Source organism: Phalaenopsis equestris, unplaced genomic scaffold (assembly GCF_001263595.1).
Source record: "Phalaenopsis equestris unplaced genomic scaffold, ASM126359v1 Scaffold000229, whole genome shotgun sequence".
NCBI lineage: Eukaryota > Viridiplantae > Streptophyta > Magnoliopsida > Asparagales > Orchidaceae > Phalaenopsis > Phalaenopsis equestris.
The window spans coordinates 860,051-882,343 of NW_018164671.1; the positions used below are offsets into that span (position 1 = coordinate 860,051).

General features: G+C 37.7%; 1 protein-coding gene across 2 annotated transcripts in view; it reads right to left on the minus strand.

The window, feature by feature from the left end:
* LOC110023769 overlaps positions 1–22,293 on the minus strand; it is a 108,396-nt gene that overhangs the window by 40,493 nt on the left and 45,610 nt on the right. Inside the window, exons 11-15 of one of the 2 annotated variants that reach the window (XM_020723337.1) lie at positions 18,059–18,216; positions 17,500–17,962; positions 16,522–16,692; positions 16,331–16,390; positions 3,364–3,486 (exon numbers count right to left, since the gene is read on the minus strand). In XM_020723337.1, the coding sequence (XP_020578996.1) occupies positions 3,364–3,486; positions 16,331–16,390; positions 16,522–16,692; positions 17,500–17,962; positions 18,059–18,216 (975 nt within the window). The remainder of the gene's footprint in view (positions 1–3,363; positions 3,487–16,330; positions 16,391–16,521; positions 16,693–17,499; positions 17,963–18,058; positions 18,217–22,293) is intronic. The other variant, XM_020723338.1, reaches the window with a different exon arrangement.

Here is a 22,293-nt window from a genome sequence, read left to right on the forward strand (position 1 = left end):
CCCAAAAAAAAAGAAAAAATTTCACCTTCTTTTCCACTCAAACCATCATTACACCAACTTCCACCCCAACCTACACCCCAAACCCTAATCACGCCACCAAAGAAGTAATTGTCAAAGAACTAAAAGAGAGAAAATGGCATGATGTCGTTTATGAGAAATCCACAAAGGGATGTCCAGGAACCATCTATGGAGTATGTGCGGCTTGAAATCTTCCAACTACAATAAAAGCTTGCCACCTTCAAGAGGAGACAATCCGAACAAGTCACTAATAGTCAAAATGATGACTTGCTAGATCAAATGAATAGAGTAAACCTCTTCCACTATGCGGATTCCAGGAATGAAGAACCTCTACCACAAAGATTTGAACTGAAATATTTGAGAAGCCAGAATTTTGAAGTAACGCTGGAATTTCAATGTTTTGACGGTCATTTGGATCCAAACAAGTTCATCGAGTGTCTTCAGACTGTGGAACTTTTCTTTGGGTACCAAAAAGTCCCTCCAGACAAAATGGTGAAACTGACCACCAACAAGTTAAAAAAGAGTGCCTTATTTTGACGAAAAATTTTGAAGCACTTACACTACAGTGAAAAAAAGACAAGATCACCACTTGGTCTAAGATGAAACGGGAGATGCAGCATTAGTACCTGCTAGTTCATTACAGATCAAATGTTCAAAGCATAGCATCAAAACTGGAGACACAATATTGCAGGATGACCACCACATCTTACAGGCAGAATTCAACCTAAAAAACTTACAATCAGAGTACACCCAGGGTAACATTCAAGCCGACCCTATCTGAGAAGAAACTAATTCAAAGTAGAGAACAGGTAGAGCGAACAAGAATTCCCAAATATGTCTCAACTAGAAAGTATGTCAAGTGTCATGATTTTGAGCACAGTGCACCAGATTGCTCAAACAAGGGTACAATCTATTTCACTGAGCAGCGAGCAGTTGAAGAAATAGACGATAACAGAGTATATACTAAAGAAAGTGATGACACAAGAGATGAGTGACAGTTGTCAGTAATAAGAAAGAGATGTCATCGATTCCAATTGAATCCAAGACAGAGATTCTACTTGAGTTAATAGTAGTTCTAAAAAGTAGTGACTCCAAGATAATGGGCATTTAGGCAAAGTATGAGATTTTATTGGCTCAAACTACTTTTGGTAAGAGTTGAGAAAAGCATCAACACGATTAACATTAGATATTCAAAGGGAAGGGGCTATGAGTTTGAAGCGCATATACCACACACGGTAAATTTCACATGAGAGAATTCACAACTTTCAGATAAATGACCTACCTCCTGAGTTTTCTTTAATTAGGAAGGTCCAACTTGTCAGAGATGAGATCTATTGTGCCACTTCTGAAAAACTATAAGTCATTTAGGTATTAAAATCAATTCAGCAGTGTACCCACCGACAACTGATCAGACAGAATGGAGGAACCGCAGTGTTGAAAATCTCCTTCGAATTTTTGGGGAAAAGAACATCCTACAGGAGGATTCAGATCCTTTCAAAGAAGAAGAAGAAGCCCCTCCTTAGTGGTATGGCCCGACTTATCATAAATGTCGTTCCAGAGTTGATTCCTCCTGAAAGACTTGTTTATCAGATACATCCAGCCAAGTTTGACGGGAAGAAACAAATTGTAAATTTACTTGCTCGAAATTTTGCTCATAAGAATATACGTCGATATGCAACTCTAGCTCAAATAGTGTCAAAAATGGATGAATACTTATTCTATGTATTTTTGAATAACAATGTCTGCAGGAGTGACTTACCGAAAAGTTACAGTAGCTCTACCACCTTCAACAAGGCCAACCTGACTAGTATGAGGAAGAAGTTTCGACATATGAGAACGAAGCTGCCCAACCCCAGAAGACTGATGCGGGAATTGCCCGCAACAATCCCTTCAACTTGTTATGCTATAGTGTCCATATTCTAGCTACAATACAGTAAAGAGCCATCTCACATGGAATCGTTCACAATCCCTACTACGGTACAGCGGGAGATTGCAGCTTGGACCAGTCAAGGAGGGTCGATAATCACTTCTTTTATGTATATTTCCCTCCTATTTGGAGTGGAGTCTGCTCCTATTTTCCCCAAGTCTATAAGTATGTTATTTTCGTGTTTTAAGTAAGTTTTTTGTGAGTTTTCAGCCAATGAAACTGTTGACGTTCCCTGGAATCCCTTCAAGGGCTGTATCAGAAGACGAGTGGTCTTCCGGCTATATCTTGCTCTGAGGTAGTGACTATTCTTGACATTCTTATTCCTCTGCAGCCTTGATGCCTCCTGCGGTCCCCGCACCTCCTTGTCACCTCCGTCCTCACCGCCATCACTGTTCCAGCCTCCCTTTCCGCTGCCCCACGGTTCCAGCGCTCCTATTTGTTGCAATCATTGTTCCAGCCACAAAAAATCCCCTTCCCTTCTCATCAGTTGCTATTCCAACCATCCAAGGCCATGTCCCTGCCACCTAATCTCTGCCTCAGCCCTCTTGCACAACCTCCCTGCCTCATCCACCTTGTTGCCACCTAAAGCAGCAAAGGAATGTTGTTATGTTGTCATATCCGCCCCCTTGCTCCGAGCTCCCACCATACCCCCAACAACCACCACCATCACCTGTGATCCACCCTAATTTGTGTTGGTGTTGTTATTTGTCGCAATTCTCATAATTTTGTGTCGTGTTGTTATACTTTTCGTCTTTTAGTTGTGTGGTTTAACTTCCCTATTTGAATTTCAACAATAAGTTTTTGTCATCCATTGTTGTTTCGGTTAACTCTGGTGTCAAAACATTTGCTAAAACGAGTGATAATTCCTTACATATTTTAAGCATACTTGAAAACAAGCAAACCATAAGGCTAATAACTTCAGAAGAAATCATAAAATAATTTTGGACAACTGCATAAAGACCACCCGAAATTTGCTATTTACAAATCAACTACCCTCTTTCATCCATTTTTTTTCAAATTCTTGATCAAATATCAGAATTCATGGTAAAACTCCAACCCATATTTTTCATTGTTATCAAATTCTCTATAGTTCGATCGTGGCACGCATAAATACATTGATTCAGTAGTTCAAAAAAATCACCTGGTGGTTAGTTTGTAAATATCAATGTTTTGGGTGGCTTGTATGTAATTATCCCAAGAATTATTGAGTTTCTTAATGTTTCAATTGCACTTAAACACAGTAATGAGACATCAAAATTGCCATTGTGAAAAACTTTAAAGATCAGTAAGACCAAAATTTTCATCACAAACAATATTTGCATCTTCTCCGGTTGAAATAAAAGTGAGAAGCATGTGCTTATATGACTAAAAGCAAAATATAACAACAAATTTCCAATCAAAAGAAAAAAGCTACTGACAACATCTCCGCTCCATCGGGCAGCGACGTCAAGAGCTTCTCCAAGCATACCACTAAATTTTGGACGAAGCACTGATAATATTCCATGACCTCTCCTTTTCTGAAAATTAAGCTGGATCTCAGCCTACCCGCAAAGCAATCAAAGAGAAGAAAAGTCAGCAAGAATTTATCATTATGAGTTAGAGAAAACTGGCTATAAAATATGGAAAGCAACATTAAAATGAGGAGAATCATTAAAATTTTGAGTTAGGAGAACAACTTTTAGTAGGATAGCTTAATCACAACTCAATAATCTTATAAGCTGATAAACCATAAAGGCAGAAAAAAAAACTTCGATAATTCATACTTTGATTATATGTTATTAACTTCTATAGGCAAACTCCCTCGCTGTAAGAGATTCATGGATAACAGTATGAATGACTTCAATGCAAAAAATTTTACAATTTGATAGACTGAAATCTTACAATTTGAATTCTAGTAAAATGTTCTACTCCTACAAATCATATTGCTTCATGAAAACAATGTGGCCTGCAAATTCCAAATACTATGGGTGCTATTTCACGCCAAGGAGGGCCGGATTCTAAGGACCTAGCAGAATTTCTGCCGTCGGATCCCGTAGTGGGATCTTTTAAGCATGGAGCCTGCGGGCCCTATATCTAAGTTTTATATATATAGAATTAGGATTTAATTTATATTTTAGTTTAAGCATACTCTTCAAAAACTTGGTTTGGACATTTTTTGCTTTGATATATCTTATTTGGAGAAATTTTTTTGTTTCTCCTATTTGGAGTATTGTAGCCTATTCTGCTTGAAGTAGTATGTATCTTGAATAGAATGGTTAGTCTAACCTTCCGACATCCTTACATGACTGTCCAATGTGCAAGCCGCATCCATCTTTATTGTTTTTCCTCCAAGACAACAATCCATTGAGCAAATGAAAGCTTCTCCGCCTTGTCCTCGCAGACAAGCGGAATCTTCTTTGTCTTGTCCTCGCAGACAAGCGGAATCTCCTCAAGCAGAGAACATCTCGGTCCAGGCAGCAGTGCAGCGCTCTCATCCCAGCCTGCAAGCTAAACTTGTGATGAAAACTTGCGCACTTGTCTGCGAATCGAGAATCCTGTGAACTTTCTCTTTGATGAAAATCCGAAATTCCTTGGCGCTCAATATTCTTTCTCCAATGAAAATGAAAATTCTATGTCGACGACAGAAAAATTCTCTCTAATGGAAATCCTCATGATGACCAAATACGACATGAAAGTTAGCCTTCAATAGTTATGCCAAAACATGAACCTGAGATGTTTGGTTCTACAACATCTGAATTGATTCCTTGCATCACCAATCATAGACAACATACAATTTTCTCAAACAATCTCAATTTGTGCTCATGCACATTTGTGGTAAAAGAAAGATGATCATCTCACCGAGGAAAATCCTACATAAGAAATTAACGATATTAAACATAAGACGTGGAATATTGAATATCAAATGGTCATGCCATGACTTGTCAAATCATCACGAAAATTGGAGAATTTTCTCTTGTACAGAATGGCAAATAAAATATGGGAAGCTGTAAGGGAAACATATTTAATTGTTGACTACATCTCTGAGTTGTTTGACCTTAAAACCTGATTACATGACCTGCGGCAGGGTAAGTTAAATGCCACTCAATACTTTAAACTCTCTCCAAATATTGGCTCCAAGTTATGTATGAAACATACAAGTGGAAGTTCTTGCAATATTCTGCTCTTTACAAAACCATTATTGAACAGCAGGCCATCGATTTTTCTCTAAGACTCAACAAGGAATTAGATAAAGTCGGAGAAAGAATCATGGGAATCAAACCTCTTCTTTCAATTTGTGAAGCCTTTATTGAAATACGAAGGGAAGAGAGAAGAAACTCATGATGGCCCATAATCCCACTACATCAAATATTGACAAGTTAGCTTTATACGACCACAAATCATCTCAAAACAGCAAAACAAAGAGAAATAGACCGTAGCGTGAACCTTACAAGAAGCTTGGTCATAAAAAGGAGACGTGTTAGAAAATTTATGGAAAGCCTACAGATTTGAAGCCCAACAAACTCAAAAGCTATGGGGAAAATCAATCAAACACGGCATCAAAGGAAGACAAGTCTCATGAATATAGTCCATTCATCAAAGAAAAACATGAAGCTCTTCAAAGTCTTCTGGGATAAAATTATGAGCCTTCTTCTGTCTGCTCTTTCTGCCCTCAACAAGAAGAATCAGACTTGGATATTGGACACTTGAGAATCTGATCACATGACAAATGCTATCACTGTTTTCGAATCCTTTCATTTTTGCAAACAACATGCTACAGCTAGAACCACAGATGGATCCATCTCATCTATGGAACGAAAAATAAGTGTAAAACTCACAAAGGATCTTATTGTTCAATCTATGTTTTATGTTCCTAAAATAAATTGTAATCTATCTTCTATCAATAAATTTACTCATGACATAAACAATGTTACTAAATTCTATTCTAATTTGTGTGAATTTAAGTGAATGACTATAGGGATGTGATTGACAGTTCTAATATGTATCACGAACTTTATTTACTCACTAGGACTTCCACTTCAGAATAATTTGGGACCTCCAAAGAAGACATCGTTACATCTCAGAGAAAATTTATTATTGACTTAATAAAAGAGACAGGAATGTTGGGGTGCAAACCAACAAATACTCCAATAGATTCCAATCCACGAGAATCAAAAGAAGAGGATAACAATTCAATTAAAAATGGAGGAATCAAAGAATTGTGGGAAAATTTATTTATTTATCACATATAAGGCCTGACATTGTCTTTTATGTGGGTGTAGTGAGCCAACATATGAACGGTCTAAATGAATATCATTTAGAAGCAATTTTTCGAATTTTAAGGTACCTAAAGATGACTCTAAGATGTAGACTGTTATTCAAAAAAACTAAAAAATCATAACATTGAGATCTACACTGATGCTAGTTGGGCAGGAGAACTAACTGACAGAAGAACTACCACAAGTCACTATTCATTTGTATGGAATAACCTAGTTATTTGGAAAAGCAACAAAGTAATTTGTTATGGCGAGAAGTAGTGCAGAATCTTAGTATCGTGCCTAGACCTTAGGAATTTATTAAGGAATGTGGCAAAAGAAATTAATGGTAGAACTACACATAGAAAACAAAAAACATTATTAAGATAATCAGTGACAGCCGATCAGCCAACAATATTTCAAATAATTTGGTACACCATGATAGAACCAAATTAATAGAGATTGACAAGCACTTCATCCCTAAGAATGTTAATAGAAGGACTATGCAGATAAGTTATATTCCAACTTGGTATCAGATTGTTGACATTCTTACCAAAACTCTTCCTCAGCAGCACTTCAGTAATCTACGTGGCAAGTTGGGATTTATGATGTATGCAGCCCAACTTAAGGAGTGTTAATATACACGTAACCATGTGCCATATGGGCCCACACACTGAAGCGGGGCATAGGACCTGGCTGAACCGGTTAGCGGGTCAGCAGAGAGAGTTTTGATCCAGCAGAAGGCTGGACCGGCTATCCCCTCCGCTCCTTTAGGCAGAATTTACCGCTCCCACTGTCACCCCACCCCCTCTTTTCCAATTTGATTCCTTCAATCTTTTCCAATTTGATTCCTTCAATAGGGGAAATTCCTTCTTATTCTATTCTTTTCCTTTTTATCCTTTCCTATTTTATGTACTATGTTTTATACGCATGTTGTGTGCTTGCTTAGAATGCAATTTTTTAATTTTTTGCTAATTCCAGATCTCTACCTCCGAACTGTCTCCCTTCCGAGGATTGTAACTGATGGAGAGAAGATACTCGGGTTGTAACTCGTCCGAGGTGGTGATTATCTATGTTTGTTCCATCTTTTCCTGCTGTCACCCAGTCCACTGCAACCCTGCTGCTCGCAGTCAGCTTCCTCCAGCATCTTCCAACAAGTCGCCCTTCCTCCATCTCCCTTCCTACAGATCTCCCTACCTCCTGCACCTGCTAGACAGACCGTCGACACCTCCAACTCCATCCAGCCCAACAGCCACCTGTATGCAGCCATTTCAGCAGGTCATCATGGCTTCCCTAATCCCTTCTGCATTGCCACACCTACTTCCAGCACACCACCAAAATATCCTGCTCCCTCCAGCCCTGTTGCACCTGCCTCAAGCTGATCGTCATGCCTTATGTTCCCTCCAGCACCACTACACCATTTGCACCATCGCACCGCCCTCTACTCCCGTCCAGACCTGCAGCTCTCTCTTAAGGGTCGTTTATGTGTTTTGTATTATTTTATTCTTACTTTGAGGAGTTATCATTATGACTTTTTTTTAAAATATCAGTAATAATATTTCTTTCTATTATGGTTTGAGTTAATTCCAGTATCACCCACGGCTTAAAAAATTGTGGTTCAACTGCTACATTTGAGAAAGAGAAATTATTCTCTCTTAATTGTCTATTATTGCATTTTTACTTCTTTCCCTCTTATCAAGATGATTTAAATTGCCCTCCAATGGTATGAGAGTTATTTTGAGCTATATATATATTTGTTTTTTATTTGTATTACTTGAATGAAAATTTTGAGAGTTTTTTTCTAAAAAAATTCCTCCAAAATTACCATAGTTTTACTGTTCCAATCTCCACCCACTTCACATATTAATTCCGTTTATCATTCCATAACATCTCGATACTAGATCTGATCCTTGAACACCTTATGGAAATCCTAGAACAATATCACCATATAAATGTTAACCACATATGATACTTCACATGCTAACCACATATGATACTTCACAGTAGCATGTAACAAAATATATCCAACACCACCGACAAGCACTAGCAGGCAACATGCACCTCGAATATCGGTGTAGAGGCCCAAGTTTAATTTTGACTTATATGTGCCGCAATATTCTGCTCTCTATATCAAGTTCACGAGTCTGTAATAGATTATGTTCACTAATAGAACTAACAAACTTATCTCGAATAGATTTATATCAATAAAATAAAATAAAATAAAATCCAAAACTTCATATACATCACTCAAATGTCATCCCACAATTTAGAGTTGCTTAGAACAAATGATTTATAGTGATTTAACACAATCATTGATGAAAATCTACAAAGTTATATAATGAACTTATAAAGTAGTAATGAGTTTCTTATTGCTTAAATAATCAATTACATAAATATTATGAATGACCCTACATTTAAAAAAACAAAGACCCAAAATTTTAAATACCGATGATTTGGGATCAAGAGAATTTCACAAATTTTTGGTCGATAAGTACATTGATGAGTCTTAAAAACCAATCTTAAGGATCTTCCATTATATATTAAAGAGCTTTCACATACACCATGCTTATTGAAATAATATTATTCATTTTTGCTGTTGATGCCTGATTTCATTTATCATGTATACAACCACAGGTGCTCTTCTTAAAAGATTACAGCAAATCCATTGAGTAGGATTCTGAAAATTAAAAAAAAATCTATATGTTCTCTTTCTTAAATTAATCAACATCTTTCTCAAATCATTTGTATAACTAGGTGCTGCTCTTCTGTTGAGATATTAAATCAAAGCAAAAGAGACGGAATTCGGATATGACAAATTAATCAAAATAAATTCAATTTCTAAGCAAATCTATTGCTATTTCGTTGGGGTTCAAATACTAGATAAAGGATGAGTGAACACACCTGTATTTTGTTTTTTCTCTTTGTTCCTTCATATACGTAGCTATATTCTTGTTTTACAAACATTAATTTTGTGTTTAAAAAATTTTGTTGATTTATTATACTCAAGAATGATTAAGTTTTTCCTTGACTACTATAACACTAGAATTTTCAATTGCTCCATTTTTTTCTCCAACCCACTCGTGCGTGAATAAGAAGTAAATAAGGTCCTAACCACAAGGTCTACAATAAGAGCCACATTATCTAGGAAATGGTGACTATAACTTCCAAAAGGAAGTTGGCACCAATATCCTAAATATGCCTGGAAATTTTGACTGGAATAGTTGTAATAACACATGTGAGATTATAATAAAAACCTCTTTACCCGAAGAGGGCCGTGTCCATGGAATTGAAAGGGAAGTAACTAATAACTTGTGCAAACAAAGAGAAGAGTGAGAAAAATCAAAAGGGCATACTTTTTTTAGTTTGGGAGATTATATAGGGTATTATGTGATTTAGCCAATATTCAAGTCATGAAGAGAAAAACAAACCCTTGATATTGTTCTACTCTCAAGCTGTATTCCATGAACGCATTAAACATCTTGCATATGGAAAAGACATAATTTCATTGACTGGGATGAAGTATTCCTCATTATGCATGAAAAAATTGAACCTTTATAGCATTAATACCAACACTATGATTGTGGCATAACATTTTGTTTACCAATTTTATCCATACAAATTATATCATTGCAATAGTGACTCCCATTGTATTAATGTCTTCATAACTATAAATTAAGTAGTTGTAGGACGGGGTGGAAGCTTTCTTCCTATTATCCCCAATGTCATCTGAACAAATAAGGAACTTCGCTTACTATCAGCTTCCTTCACAAGCACCTTTTAGTATATTTTACATAAATCTATTGAAAAACTTAAGATTTTTTACGTTAGCCTATCCTTTTTTTTAGTATTAGCCTTGCATGTTTCCCTCTCAATTAATACAAATTTAATTCTAGTTTCCATCATTATCTTGCACAAACTAGGGTCACCACAAAGCACCGCCATCTTGTCTCCCTCTTGAAATTCCACGGTTTCCAATTCAACTTCGTCTTCTTCTAAGAATTACAAATATTCCATACCCAATATCACGTCAGTGCATCCTAAATCCAAAAGAAGAAAATCTTCCATCACCTAAATGTCTGATGGTATTAAAATCACAATTATGACTCCAGATTTTTTTGTGTCATCTATCTCGCTGCTTATCCCCATTTTGCCTTGCCCTCTACACCGAGAGGCCACCTCAAAAATGCTCCGCTGCTCCTATTTCCTGCTATTACCCTAGAGGCCCAACAACACTCCTTCCTACCTAAGTTATCCAGGAAGATCACCTACATATATTCTCCACATATTCACCCAAACAATTCCAACCTGCACCTAGAAAATCTATTCCCAACTGATAATTGATCCGGCAATTTGTGAGATTAAGTAAAAGGATGGAGAAATGGTATTTAAGGTTCTGTAGGGATCGATGCTTTTTTTTTTTTTTTTTGCAACTGCTTTGCTTAAGAGAGTAATACTTGTGGAAGTTAAGATTAAATAGGATTCATTGTTGTTGTTTGCTGTTTTGGGATTCAAAGTAAAACAGAGTAGAAATAGTTTTGGGATTTTTTGGGGGATTAAAGTCTGCTGTTATTGCTGTTTAGTTGGAAGAGTTGTAAGCTAAACCTTGCTTAAAGTAAATGAGAAAATGTATGCATACAGTTACATAGCAGCAAAACAGAAAATAGACAAGGGAAATGAATGTGTATGACGTCTCAAATCTAATACAGATCCGCTGGACTCAACTTGCCTCGCATATAAGGTATACATTGGGTACAATTAAGCAATATTCTGAAAATCGGATCAGATATTGAACTGACAATTAGAGAGGTTCAATATTCAAAGGTTAAACTGAGGTTGAACAGGGGGTTCAACCGAATGACATAATAAATTATAAATTTATTTAAATGTGTTATAGCTAATGTAAGTTTAAAAATTTTAATTATAAAATAAAAAATAAATCTCAATATATAAGTTACTAAAATCACAATAATTTTAGCATATATTTAAAAATTAATAACAATTAATTTTTTAAACTTAAAATATGAAATATAAGAATGAGGTCATAATAATTTTAAAAAAATTTATAAAAAAAAAGATTTAATGTTGAAAGAACCCATCTACCAAGCTGGCATGAGATCGCACCATATAATTAGCAGCAGTGATGCACTCCATCCCATCGCTAAATCTGGCAAGTGGATGTTGAGGAACTCTTTGTCTGCAGTGTAATAATCTTCTTCCTCAAAACTCCGTGTTTTACCCTCTTTGGCTTGGTCTCCAATGTCTTTCTTCTCCATTGGAACCATGATGAGACCTTGTACAAATTGCTCTCATACATCCCCTTTGTACAGATCTCATAAATGACCTCGAAAAGCGTTCTCACATGGCGAAAGAAAATTCAGAAGAACCAGAACAAACCATTTCAAGCCGCTGATAGATAGCGAAGAGATCGCTTCGCCGCATCGTCGACGAACAGCGAAGCGATCGCTGACGAGAAACTGGCCAGTTGTTTTAAGCCGAGAACAGTTTTTAGGATGGACCGGCATTTTGTGCGGTTCAACACCGGTTCACTGCAAATCTAGCTTGTACTTGCTTCAGTACCGGTACAAGGCCCGCTTCCCGATTGGACCGATCCGACCAGCTGGCCTAGTCAGGTTTTCAAAACAGTACAATTAAGTACTCGTTCGGGTTGTTTCAATCTGGCGGTAAAAATTATGCTTTTAAGTATTTGTGTCCTTTGTTCCAATGTGGCAGGGAAATCCTGCTAAAAGTACTTTTCAGGTTATTACAACCCATCGAGGAAATTTTATCGTTGCGTGGAAAATTTAAATTTTGGTTGTGATGTCCTACAACACCAGCCATGCACATCTTGTTAGATGTGGTAGTCAGACCTAACCCCCAAGGTAGCCCCCAAGTAAGGATGATTTCGGGAGGCTGCCAAAATTCAGACTAATGACGACCGAACAAATTGGTAAGAATAGACAATAAAAATGCAAATTAAGTACTCGTTCGAGTTGTTCCAATTCAACGGAAAAATCTTGGTGTATTCTTTTTGCATGCATTGAAGGCCTGCGTAAATCTTGTTAGGTGTGGGGAGTAAATTTAAATTTTGATAGTGGTGTCTAACGACACCAACTACGTACATCTTGTTAGGTGTAGTAATTGGAATCAGCCTCCCAAGGTAGCCTCTTAAGGATTGATCATACCGAGAGGCTGTCAAAACTTTGTTTGAATGTCGCTCACATATAATGCCACCGGACCAGTAACACTTCTAGAAGCGGACAGAAGGCAATATTTGAAGCTTTATACATATTACGCCACCTGATTTGCAACCCAACTACACAATTGCATGATCGCCAATAGATCTGCAACCCAACCACACAAGCGAATAAAAGATGTTTCACTATGAGGCTTTAGGAAAATTTTGCACATTTCCCACCGGATCTGCAACCCCAATTACACGAACGGACATAATGGGAAACTAAAAACTTAAAGTAAAAATATTCACACAAATTTTACCGAAAACACACCCGTGCTAATAATAATAAAATCTCCTAAAAGTCAGTCCAAATTAATAAACATAGAAGTCTCACATGTGCTAATTCTAAGTTTTCAAACTTATGTGTCAAAGAATATTGCGTGGTTTAAATATAAGTTTAAGTTGTTCCATAATTCTTCTTAAAAGGCTAGCAAATTTTCTAAAAATCAGCTTAAATCAACAAATTCAATCACCAGCATGTGCTTTGACAGTGTCCTATATAATTAAACTTGAACGTCCGAGAATGTTATACGGGCAACAGGCCGCCTTGCCTATAAGGTGAGGTCGTAAGTCCCATATTTTGGTCGATCCAATCATCTTCCCTATAGAGCCTAGAGTTGACAAGATTGAACCCCCATCGAGCCAGTACAATCCTCTTCTTCGTGAGTACAGGAATCTACAAGACTAATGCTCCTAATGATGTTTTGAGTAATAAATACCCCGATGATTTGCAAATTTACTGCACATTTTAACATGAGGGGTTCATTTATAAAATTAAAATTAACATTGTAAAATGTAAAATATTTAAAAGAAATAAATCTAATGCTTAAAACAAAATCTATTCACTCCGAAATCGTTTGTCGAGGTGGACAAATTTAATGTTGACTCAAGCTCACAAAGAGCGAAAATCATATTAAGTTTACTACTAAATTCATACTCAAAACAATCTCCTGTCAATAATGACGTAGCCTGGTGTTCGGCAATCAAATGGCACCACAAAAAGAAGTTATGACCAGAGCCCTATGACTAGTTGGTTTGCCTCCAAATGTAACAATTATATTACAATCACGGTCATAACCCGTATGTTCCCTAATAGCATTTTGTCTTTTTAATTGATGAATCATAAGGTATATTTGATAGTGCACAAAGCCTTCTGTAAGCTAAAATCTGCAAATATTCACTCCAAGCCTATAAGGTTTCTTTGGACAATGCAACCCATGGTTGTTGATGATGTGTAGAAAAGCATGTTTAACTTCCTTTATGTTTTGAATATATTTATGGATGAAATTACACTTTAAAGAAATGTATTTTTATATTTTTCTTGCAGCTACAACAGGTATTAGAAGTGGAGCAAAGTGGAGAATAAATGGAGCAGAGTGGAGGTGAATTGGAGGTATGGAGGACATAGGAGACCAGCACCTTGGCGCGAGACTGCTTGGAGGCCTAGGCGCCAGTCCCAAGCTGGGAACCTGAGAGGCTGGTGCTTAGTGGGCGCTGAGGCGCCACTACCCCAGTGTCTTGGCGCCAAATTTTTTAGCGCCCAGGCGCCCCTACCAAAACTGGCGGACAGAGAGCCCTGCGCTTAGGCGCCAGCCCCGTCGTGCCTAAGCGCTAGAAACTGCCTGGGCAGTTTTCAGCAGTTTCTCTACATGATGTGGGGGGTTATTCACCCCGATAAAGGAGCTCTTTAGTGAAGAAGAGGTGGTCTTTGGTCAGTCTTTTAGTGAAGGGGAAGTAGGGTTTGTTATAGGAGAATATAGGATAGGATTTCTTGAGTGATTGGTGAGGAATTTGAGTTGAATTGTAAGGAGAGTGTTCAAATTAGCAGCAAGGGAGAAGGAAATCCTTGGAGGAACATTCTCAAAGTTTTATAAGGAGTGGAAAAGCTAAGTGTTGTGTACTCTTGTATTGATATTTCTGTAAACACAATTTTATAATGGATTTGATTGTTTTCAAAGATGTTTTGTAGTGTTTTCTCAATGCTTTCTGAGTAGAATTTTTTACTTTTCCCTTGTGGTGATTAAGTAGGTAGTGTAGGATTGAAGGAATGTTTTTAAAATTATTTTTAAAATTGTTAATATGATGAATAACCTTCAATTCTTCATTTACTTTTCATTCTGGGCAAATGATTAGTTAAAATGTGTTGTGACTCATAATGATTCGGGAGAGCTATAGAAGAACAACTAGGTTAGTCATATTGAACTATAGGATATGGAGCGAATACACTATAGGAAAATACAAATTTTAGGAAAATAATCTTTGTTAGGTTCAAACTGAGGTTTAAGGAATAAACAAGTTTAACCAAACTTCTTTATGCGCTCAAGAGAGTAAAGAAGAGAGTTGCTCCTAATTGTCACTAGCCTCATTTTCAATTTACAATTTTTCAATTCCTTCACTCCACTTAAATCATTACAAGCGAAAGTAGCTTTACAACTTGATTGTCACCAATCCAAATATATTAAGTAGAATTTCAGTAGGAGTAAACCTTTAAGAGTAGTTTGTAATTCAGTAGGACTAGTTAGCACAACTTCAAACTAATTTAATTCCAATCTAAGAGGGAATTTAGTAGACTATAACTTTTCCTAGACTTAAACACCTCCTTCCCAGTGGGTTGGATAATCTGGACTCAAAAGTCCTATGTTATAAGAGTGAGATACGTACACTCACGTAAAGCCCCAAAGTGCAAGTGCACTTGGACTTAAGTTAAGGCCGCATCAGCTGACAAGGTTCCTTTTGTCAAGTTAGGTCGACTACCTCCGCCAACTAAGTATACCCAAGACTATGACAACTAGGATGACGAAACCAAGAAACTTGATCGGGTACATCATCGTTTTCTCCACCATCCGCTTTTAAAATAAGGTAATAATTTCATAATTTCAAATCTTAAACTTAATGTTATTATACGTTAAGTTTTAATATTTAGTGCCTAATGACTAACTTTAATTGAAACTGCTCTCTCATTATTGAGATCGATAATTAATCATAGGGGATTGTATCTACAGAAAACCTCGAACCACATATCTTAATGTCCTCGCAAAATGAGTGTGATATCTCTGAGTAGTGTTATCTACTATCTCATTTGTCTTTCAAAATATTTACCCGAAACTTAACACATTAAACTTTCAAAGAGAGTCCGGTGTATTTCAAATTTTCGGAGCTCACACCAATAGCACACAAATTTGTATGATAGGAAAAATCTACCAACGTCTACAACAATATAGAGATCAAATAATCCATTGAGTTTCAGAAAAGGTAAATGCGGACATTACAATTATATCAAATTAAAGATAAAAGTAAAAAATAATCTATCTCAATGCCTAAGAGAGAATACAGTCACCTGTTGCAACGATGAAGGTAGACCATAAATAGAAAAATTTTACATCTACTATTACTCGCTTCCGTTCTTTCTTGCAAGATTCCATATTAGAACTTCTCATGATATGGTTAAAAGCTTCTTTTGATGAAACTAAAATCAGCAACACCTTCTTGAAGCGGCAAAAAATCACCCTTTCGTAAGTAATTTAAAAACCTCTTCATCCTCTCCTCCTCTTTAACCCTGCCTCTTTCCTTTATTTTCCTATTGTTATGAGATGTCAAAGCCCTCCCCTCTCCCTACCAAAAGGCACTAATAATGTTGATATCTAGAATTACAAGTCTCTCAAAGCCAATCAATACAAGATATCTGAAATGTTCTTATAGAACACAAAATGGATTATCCAAAAATTTGCATTTTAAAAAGATATACATCCATATGATGAGAAGATCTAATCAGGAGGAAATTTGGCACTATAGATATAATAGTTAGTAAATCATATTACATTGTTCCTGAATTCAAATTTCAATATTAAAGCATAGTGATAAAAATTTGACATATTTACATAAGTGAAAATCAGACAATACTGGGAGTAAAAATCTCACCCTCTGGATAGATCCGCGAAGAGATGCAAGCTCCAATTCATCAAGCGGTAAGTTTTTTATCTATCCAAAAGACATTTTAAATAATATTATACGATTAAATACAACAATGTACCAACTATAACTAAAATTTAAAAGAATAATGAATCAGACATGAATTTCACTAAGAAGCGAGAAAAGAAACATTGAGGCACCTCCAAATTAGCAGAATGTTGAGGTTGGTAACAAATATTAGCTTTTAGTTGTCCTTTTTGAAGGGAAATAGATAATGATTTATTGCTATATGAGGTGTCATTAGTTCGCTGACTTAATGGTCCAATGACCTCCACTGACAAATTCTCATCGGCTCTACCCATTGCATCCAACTGTAACCATTAACCATCAGTCAAGGAAAAGGATTAAATGCATAAATAGCGTGTTTCAGAAGTACAACAACAAAACAAAATGATTTCCCAGAGCGTATATTCAAAAACTAGGAAACTTCCTTATAATTTACCTGCATAAAGAAGAAAGAGCTTTTCATTCACTCGTAATTACCGAGGATAAGAGTTTCAAGGCTCAACTAATTCATATTTAACTTGTAAACATCAAATTTTTTAATTAACAGAGAAAATTTAATCTTTTTTAAGCTTGATGATGAAAAGTGTTGTAATACTATCCAGAGGAGCATGGACGTCCTAAAAAGGTCAATCTACATCTTCAAACAGGAAAGCAACAAGCTGATGCAAAATTTCAAACAAGATTTACCGGCCTTTCAAAAGAAACTCAAAGGTGGGCTAGAATAAGGGACAGAAATCTAGGAATCTACTAAATGTTAAACTTTACAATCACATCCATTCCTCCAAAATTCATTAGCTTGATAAGTTAAAACTTACATTTCCTTGTAATTAGCATTCCCAATATTGGTTTAAAATAAATAAAGAAATAAAAAGTAAGAAACCTTTCTATCCCACTCTTTAAAAAATATGAAATATATCAAAAAATATCCCAATTTCTTTACTTAAAGAGATCCTTCACACGCATAATCATTGGCGGAAGAAACCCTCAGCTTCACCACAGTAGAGAGCCTCACAGAAAGTCTAAAATATAACAAATCTGCCAATATACCATTTGAATAACTCATGTTATTCGGTCAATAAAAATAGAAAAAAAAAATTACATAATATTTAAACCTTTATAGCATCATGTGATACAGAGAGAGAGCCAGCCAACTGAGGTGCCAACATAAGTTGGTTAATCTTGATTCCAGACAGGGAAATCTCTCCAAAAAGCCTCGGTTTGTCGCTGTCAACCAATGGAAGGGATGGCCTCACGACTTTTCCTTGAAATTTGAGCTTTCCAGTAGCTCTGAAATGAAGCGGTCTCGGTGCATCAAAAGGAGTTGAAATAAAACTAACTAACTCAAATCCACGCATGCGTAAATCCAGATCTATTGCCTCCATAATAAGAGCGGCCATAGTTCGCCGAAGGTCAAAATTTTCTTTATCAAGATAACGAGTTTGAATTTTAGCATTTAAGTCAAAGGAAACAGCCGATGAGATGACAGTGATAAACTCATGAGAAATTAAAATTTCTCCGCATGCATCAGCGAATGAATCTTCAGCTTCAGGTGCAACCCACTTTATATCAAATTTCCTGAAAAGATTCATAATTTACTAAAAAATTACAGTTTTGGCTGAAAACTATTGCAGTTCTATATCAAACCAGTTCCAACAAAATTCAAAAACTCACGGTTTCAAAATGGACCCAGACAACTTGGTCTCCCCGTTGACCTCCCCAATTTTGAAAGACAATAATCGAACATCTTGCGCCAAATATCGCTGTAATACTTTGTCAAACAAAAATTTTCCAGAAAAGTTGAAATCCATTGCAGTATCATCCAACTCCCCCTAGAAGGAACTAAAGGGAATAAGTTGTGAAAAGTTACAGCGACAAAGATAGAACTTCATTAAAAAAGTATTTCTATTAAAGTTTTCAATCCTAACTATATCATGTATGTTAAGTATTAATAGGATAACCTGCAAAAATTCCTTCCATTAGGAATAAAAATACATATGATTATGTTGTCTCAATGAAGAACATGTTTTGCTAAAAGATTGCATTAATAATGCTAAGACAGCTTCTAAAGAAACCAACGTACTTAGAAATTCAAGTGATGCAAGGAAACACAGATGATTATATGCATCCTCAAAATATTTCAAGCAATAAAAGTTAAGTTACATATACAAGCAATCACAATAAGAAAATTTTTCATATTAATGAAAGATCGCCATAATTTAAAAAGAAAATTTATGCCAGAAAACTCATTAGTCTTCCAGATTGGTAACCAAGTTATTCCAAAGAAGTTGCAGTCTAGCATCATGCTTTCATATTGTTCTACATTGTACAATTCTATCAGAAAAAATAAAATTATTTGTAGCTAAGAAAATTTATAGGGTTTATGATTTTAATGATCAGTAAACCACATCAGGACCAAATACATAATATTGGAGGACCAACCTCTCCTTTAATCTCCTAAGCCATAGTGCACACTCACTTGCGATTTGTTTCCTCACCAAATCCTGATGAAAATTCTTCCCCATATCGGACCAAACAATTATGGGAAAAGGCGAAACAAAAAAAAGCATTGCACAACTGACGCGGGGGACTTAGGGGAGGTCTGGCCAAACTGAATTGGCCATTGGATTCAGCAAGAGAAGGCTCTTGATCCAGCAGGAGGCTGGACCGGCCCCCTCCTCCCTCTCTCATTGGGCAAGAATTATTCCCCCTTCCTTTTATGTTTTCCTGCCTATATATCTTGACACGAGGATTTTCCTCCAAAACCTAAACCGGTTTGGCCCAAACCGGTTTAGTGGAGAGAGGGGGCTAAATCGGCCCCCTCCTTCCTCTTTTCATTAGGCGGGAAATTTCACCCCCTTTCTATTTTCGTATCCCGCCTATATATCTTCTATTTATAAATGTGCTTGCAATCTAGATTTTCAACCTATGTTATTATCTGATTTTTGTTTATGAGGACGGCCGTCGGTGTCTTGTTTTCCCCACGAGGGTTGTATCCGACGGTTGGGGTGGTGCTCCGACTGTATCACTCTCCCTCCGGTGGTGATTGTATCCTTCCATTGCCCGCTTCCACCCTCCCCCTGCTTGCTTCTTGCCCTGCATCCCGTCCAACCAGCTCGGGATCCCCTCAGCACATCTGGCAGCAATTTCGAGACGAAATACCTACAGGTTCCATCTGCAGGTTTATGTCTCGCCGGAATCCTAGCTGGCCGTCTCTCACTCCCAGCTACCGCCTCCAGCCCGCTCTCCCTCCTGTCCAACCCGCAACATCCCCACCTCCCCATAGCCAGCTGTCCCATAGTTGTCACTCCCCTCACAGCTGTCCCACCGCACCTTCCCGTGGTCCTGTCTTCCTCCCCATAGCCAACCTCCCCACAGCAGCCCTTCCCCATTTCCTTCCCTGCTACAGCCCAACTCCAACAGCCCAACAGCAGCCCATTCCCCAATTCCTTCCCCACTACAGCGCAACTCCAACAGCCCAACAGCAGCCCTTCATTCTTTCCTTCACCCACTCCAATCCAACCGCATATAGCCCAACCACAGCCCTCTCCCATTTCTTCCCCACTGCAGTCTGAACCTGTACAACCCCTCCTAAACCTTCCTCTCCTAAACCTTCCTGCTGTGCTGCCATCACCCTCCACCCCACATACAACCGCAACACCAGCACCCCGATCCACGCCCTAGCTCTATGTTTGGATCGTGCTTTTTTATTACAATGTTGTCGTTTGTAATTCCTGAAATTCAGCAATAATAATTCTATTTCTATTGTGATTTGGGTTTCCTCTGGTATCATATCTATTATACATATATGTGTTTGTTGTCTTAGGGTTTAGTTTTTTTCTTTCTAATTTCAAAATTATTTTCAGCTTGTCGTCGGCGGTTGTTTTCACTTATAGAGTTGTATACTAAACTGAGGAGGTTCTCCGATTGTAACTTGTCCAAGGTGATTATCTTCTCCAAAAGTTTTGAGGGGTGCTCCGGCTGTAACTCGATCCTGAGAGACATATATCTTCCCCAACTCCCCTTCTCTGTTTCCAGCTGCCAACACCTCCTCGCTGTCGCTGCTACCTTACCAGTACTTCCTCTGCTCCTAATAGCCACGCCCAGGTCCACTCCTAGCTGTTGTGCCTTACCTACACCTAATCCTTCTTGTTCCCCCTTCCCATAGAACTACCGCCAGCCCACTCCCTCATGTTCGCTGCAACTAGCAGACTACAAGTTACTATTCAACCATCCCTCACTGTATCGTAGCATCATCTAGTCCATCCCATAGCTATCGTAACTCCCTCCAACACAGCCCTTTACTACCGCAAGCCCCAACCAGCCCTTCCCCCTGCAGCCCAACCGCCAGCTGCCACCCTCGTCATCACCCTACGGTATTGTTTGTATTTGTTCATCATTTATTTCCTGTTTTGATGAGTATTTATTGTAATCTTTAAAATTTAAGCAATAATAATTTCAAATCTATTATGGTTTGAATTAATTCTGATATCATTTTGTATCAGAGCTAGCTTAATACTATTTCTATAATAGGGTTTCATAGCATCAACCTTACCCTTCCACCAAAAATTTCTTTAATATCCCCAAACCATAACCCAAATTTCCTCCTACTAATTTTCAAAATCAACAACTTAAAATCAATTTTTTGCATTCTCTTTCACCTCTCAACTCTAAACTCTGGTCATGTCACTAAGGAGATACAAGCCCGAACCTACTCAAGCAGAAGTACAGCGAGAGATCCGTCAACTTCAATGGAAGGTTGCAGACATTGAGGATAAAACTCAAGTGGGGCATACCCTTGATGGTGATAGGGAAAGTTGAAGAGGCAAAAGGGAAGAGAACTTCAACCCTTTTCAATATGGCAGATTTCAGTGATGAATAAGAAATGCCACAATGCTTTGAAATCTAGTATTCCAGGAGGCCGAGAAAAGACGGCCCACATGGAAGACACGGGGGCTTCAGAATAAAAGTGGATTTACCAGAGTTCGATGGAGGAATGGATCCAAACGACTTTCTCAATCGGTTGAGCAAAATTTCGAGTACAAAGACGTGTCAGAGGATAAACAGGTAAAATTAACGGCCATCAAGTTGAAGAAAAGTGCCTCCTTGTGGCGGGTAAACCTATAGAGGCAGAGAAAGAGAGAAAACCGTGACAAGATCAATAAGTGGGAGAATATGAGAAAGGAAATGCAAAGGAAATATCTGTCACCCCACTACCATCAGGATATGTTTCTAAGGCTCCATCACCTACAACAGTGAGATCTACCGGTGGAAGAGCTCACGGCTCAGTTTCACCAATTGCAGATGAAGTGCGAGTTGATCAAACCAGAGGAGCATATGATAGCCCATAATCTGGGAGGTTTGAAGTTTGTTATTGGCAGTGTGGTACAACTACCGCCCTATTGGTTACTTAAAGATGTCCAGACCTTAGCGTTGAAGTGGAAAGGCAGCAAAAACAGAGCAGACAACCACCACCAATCAAGCAGTCATCCACAATTAGAGATTCCAATAGGAGTACACCTCAGGGAGTTGATAAAATTTGTTCAAACAAGGACAGAACCACTCCAAATGAGAAGAACCTCGAGAAAAGAAGCACACCTACTATAATTCCAACCCCAATTATGCTTTAGAAGCCATGAATTTGGGCGCATCTCCTCCAGTTGTTCGATGAGCCAAGTCGTATCTTTTGTCGAGTAGGGCATCGTGGAGGAGATTAGCAACGAGGAGACAGCTAAGGAACAAGGTAAAGGTGTATCTTCTTCCACGAGATGGAGAGGTGTTTGTGGTTTGACGGATCCTACAAACCGAGTACACGAGGGATTCCCAGTGACTTCGTCAAGATATATTCTAAATCAGTAGCACCGTGACAAGAAGGCATGCAGTCTCATTATCGATGGAGCGAGCAGTAA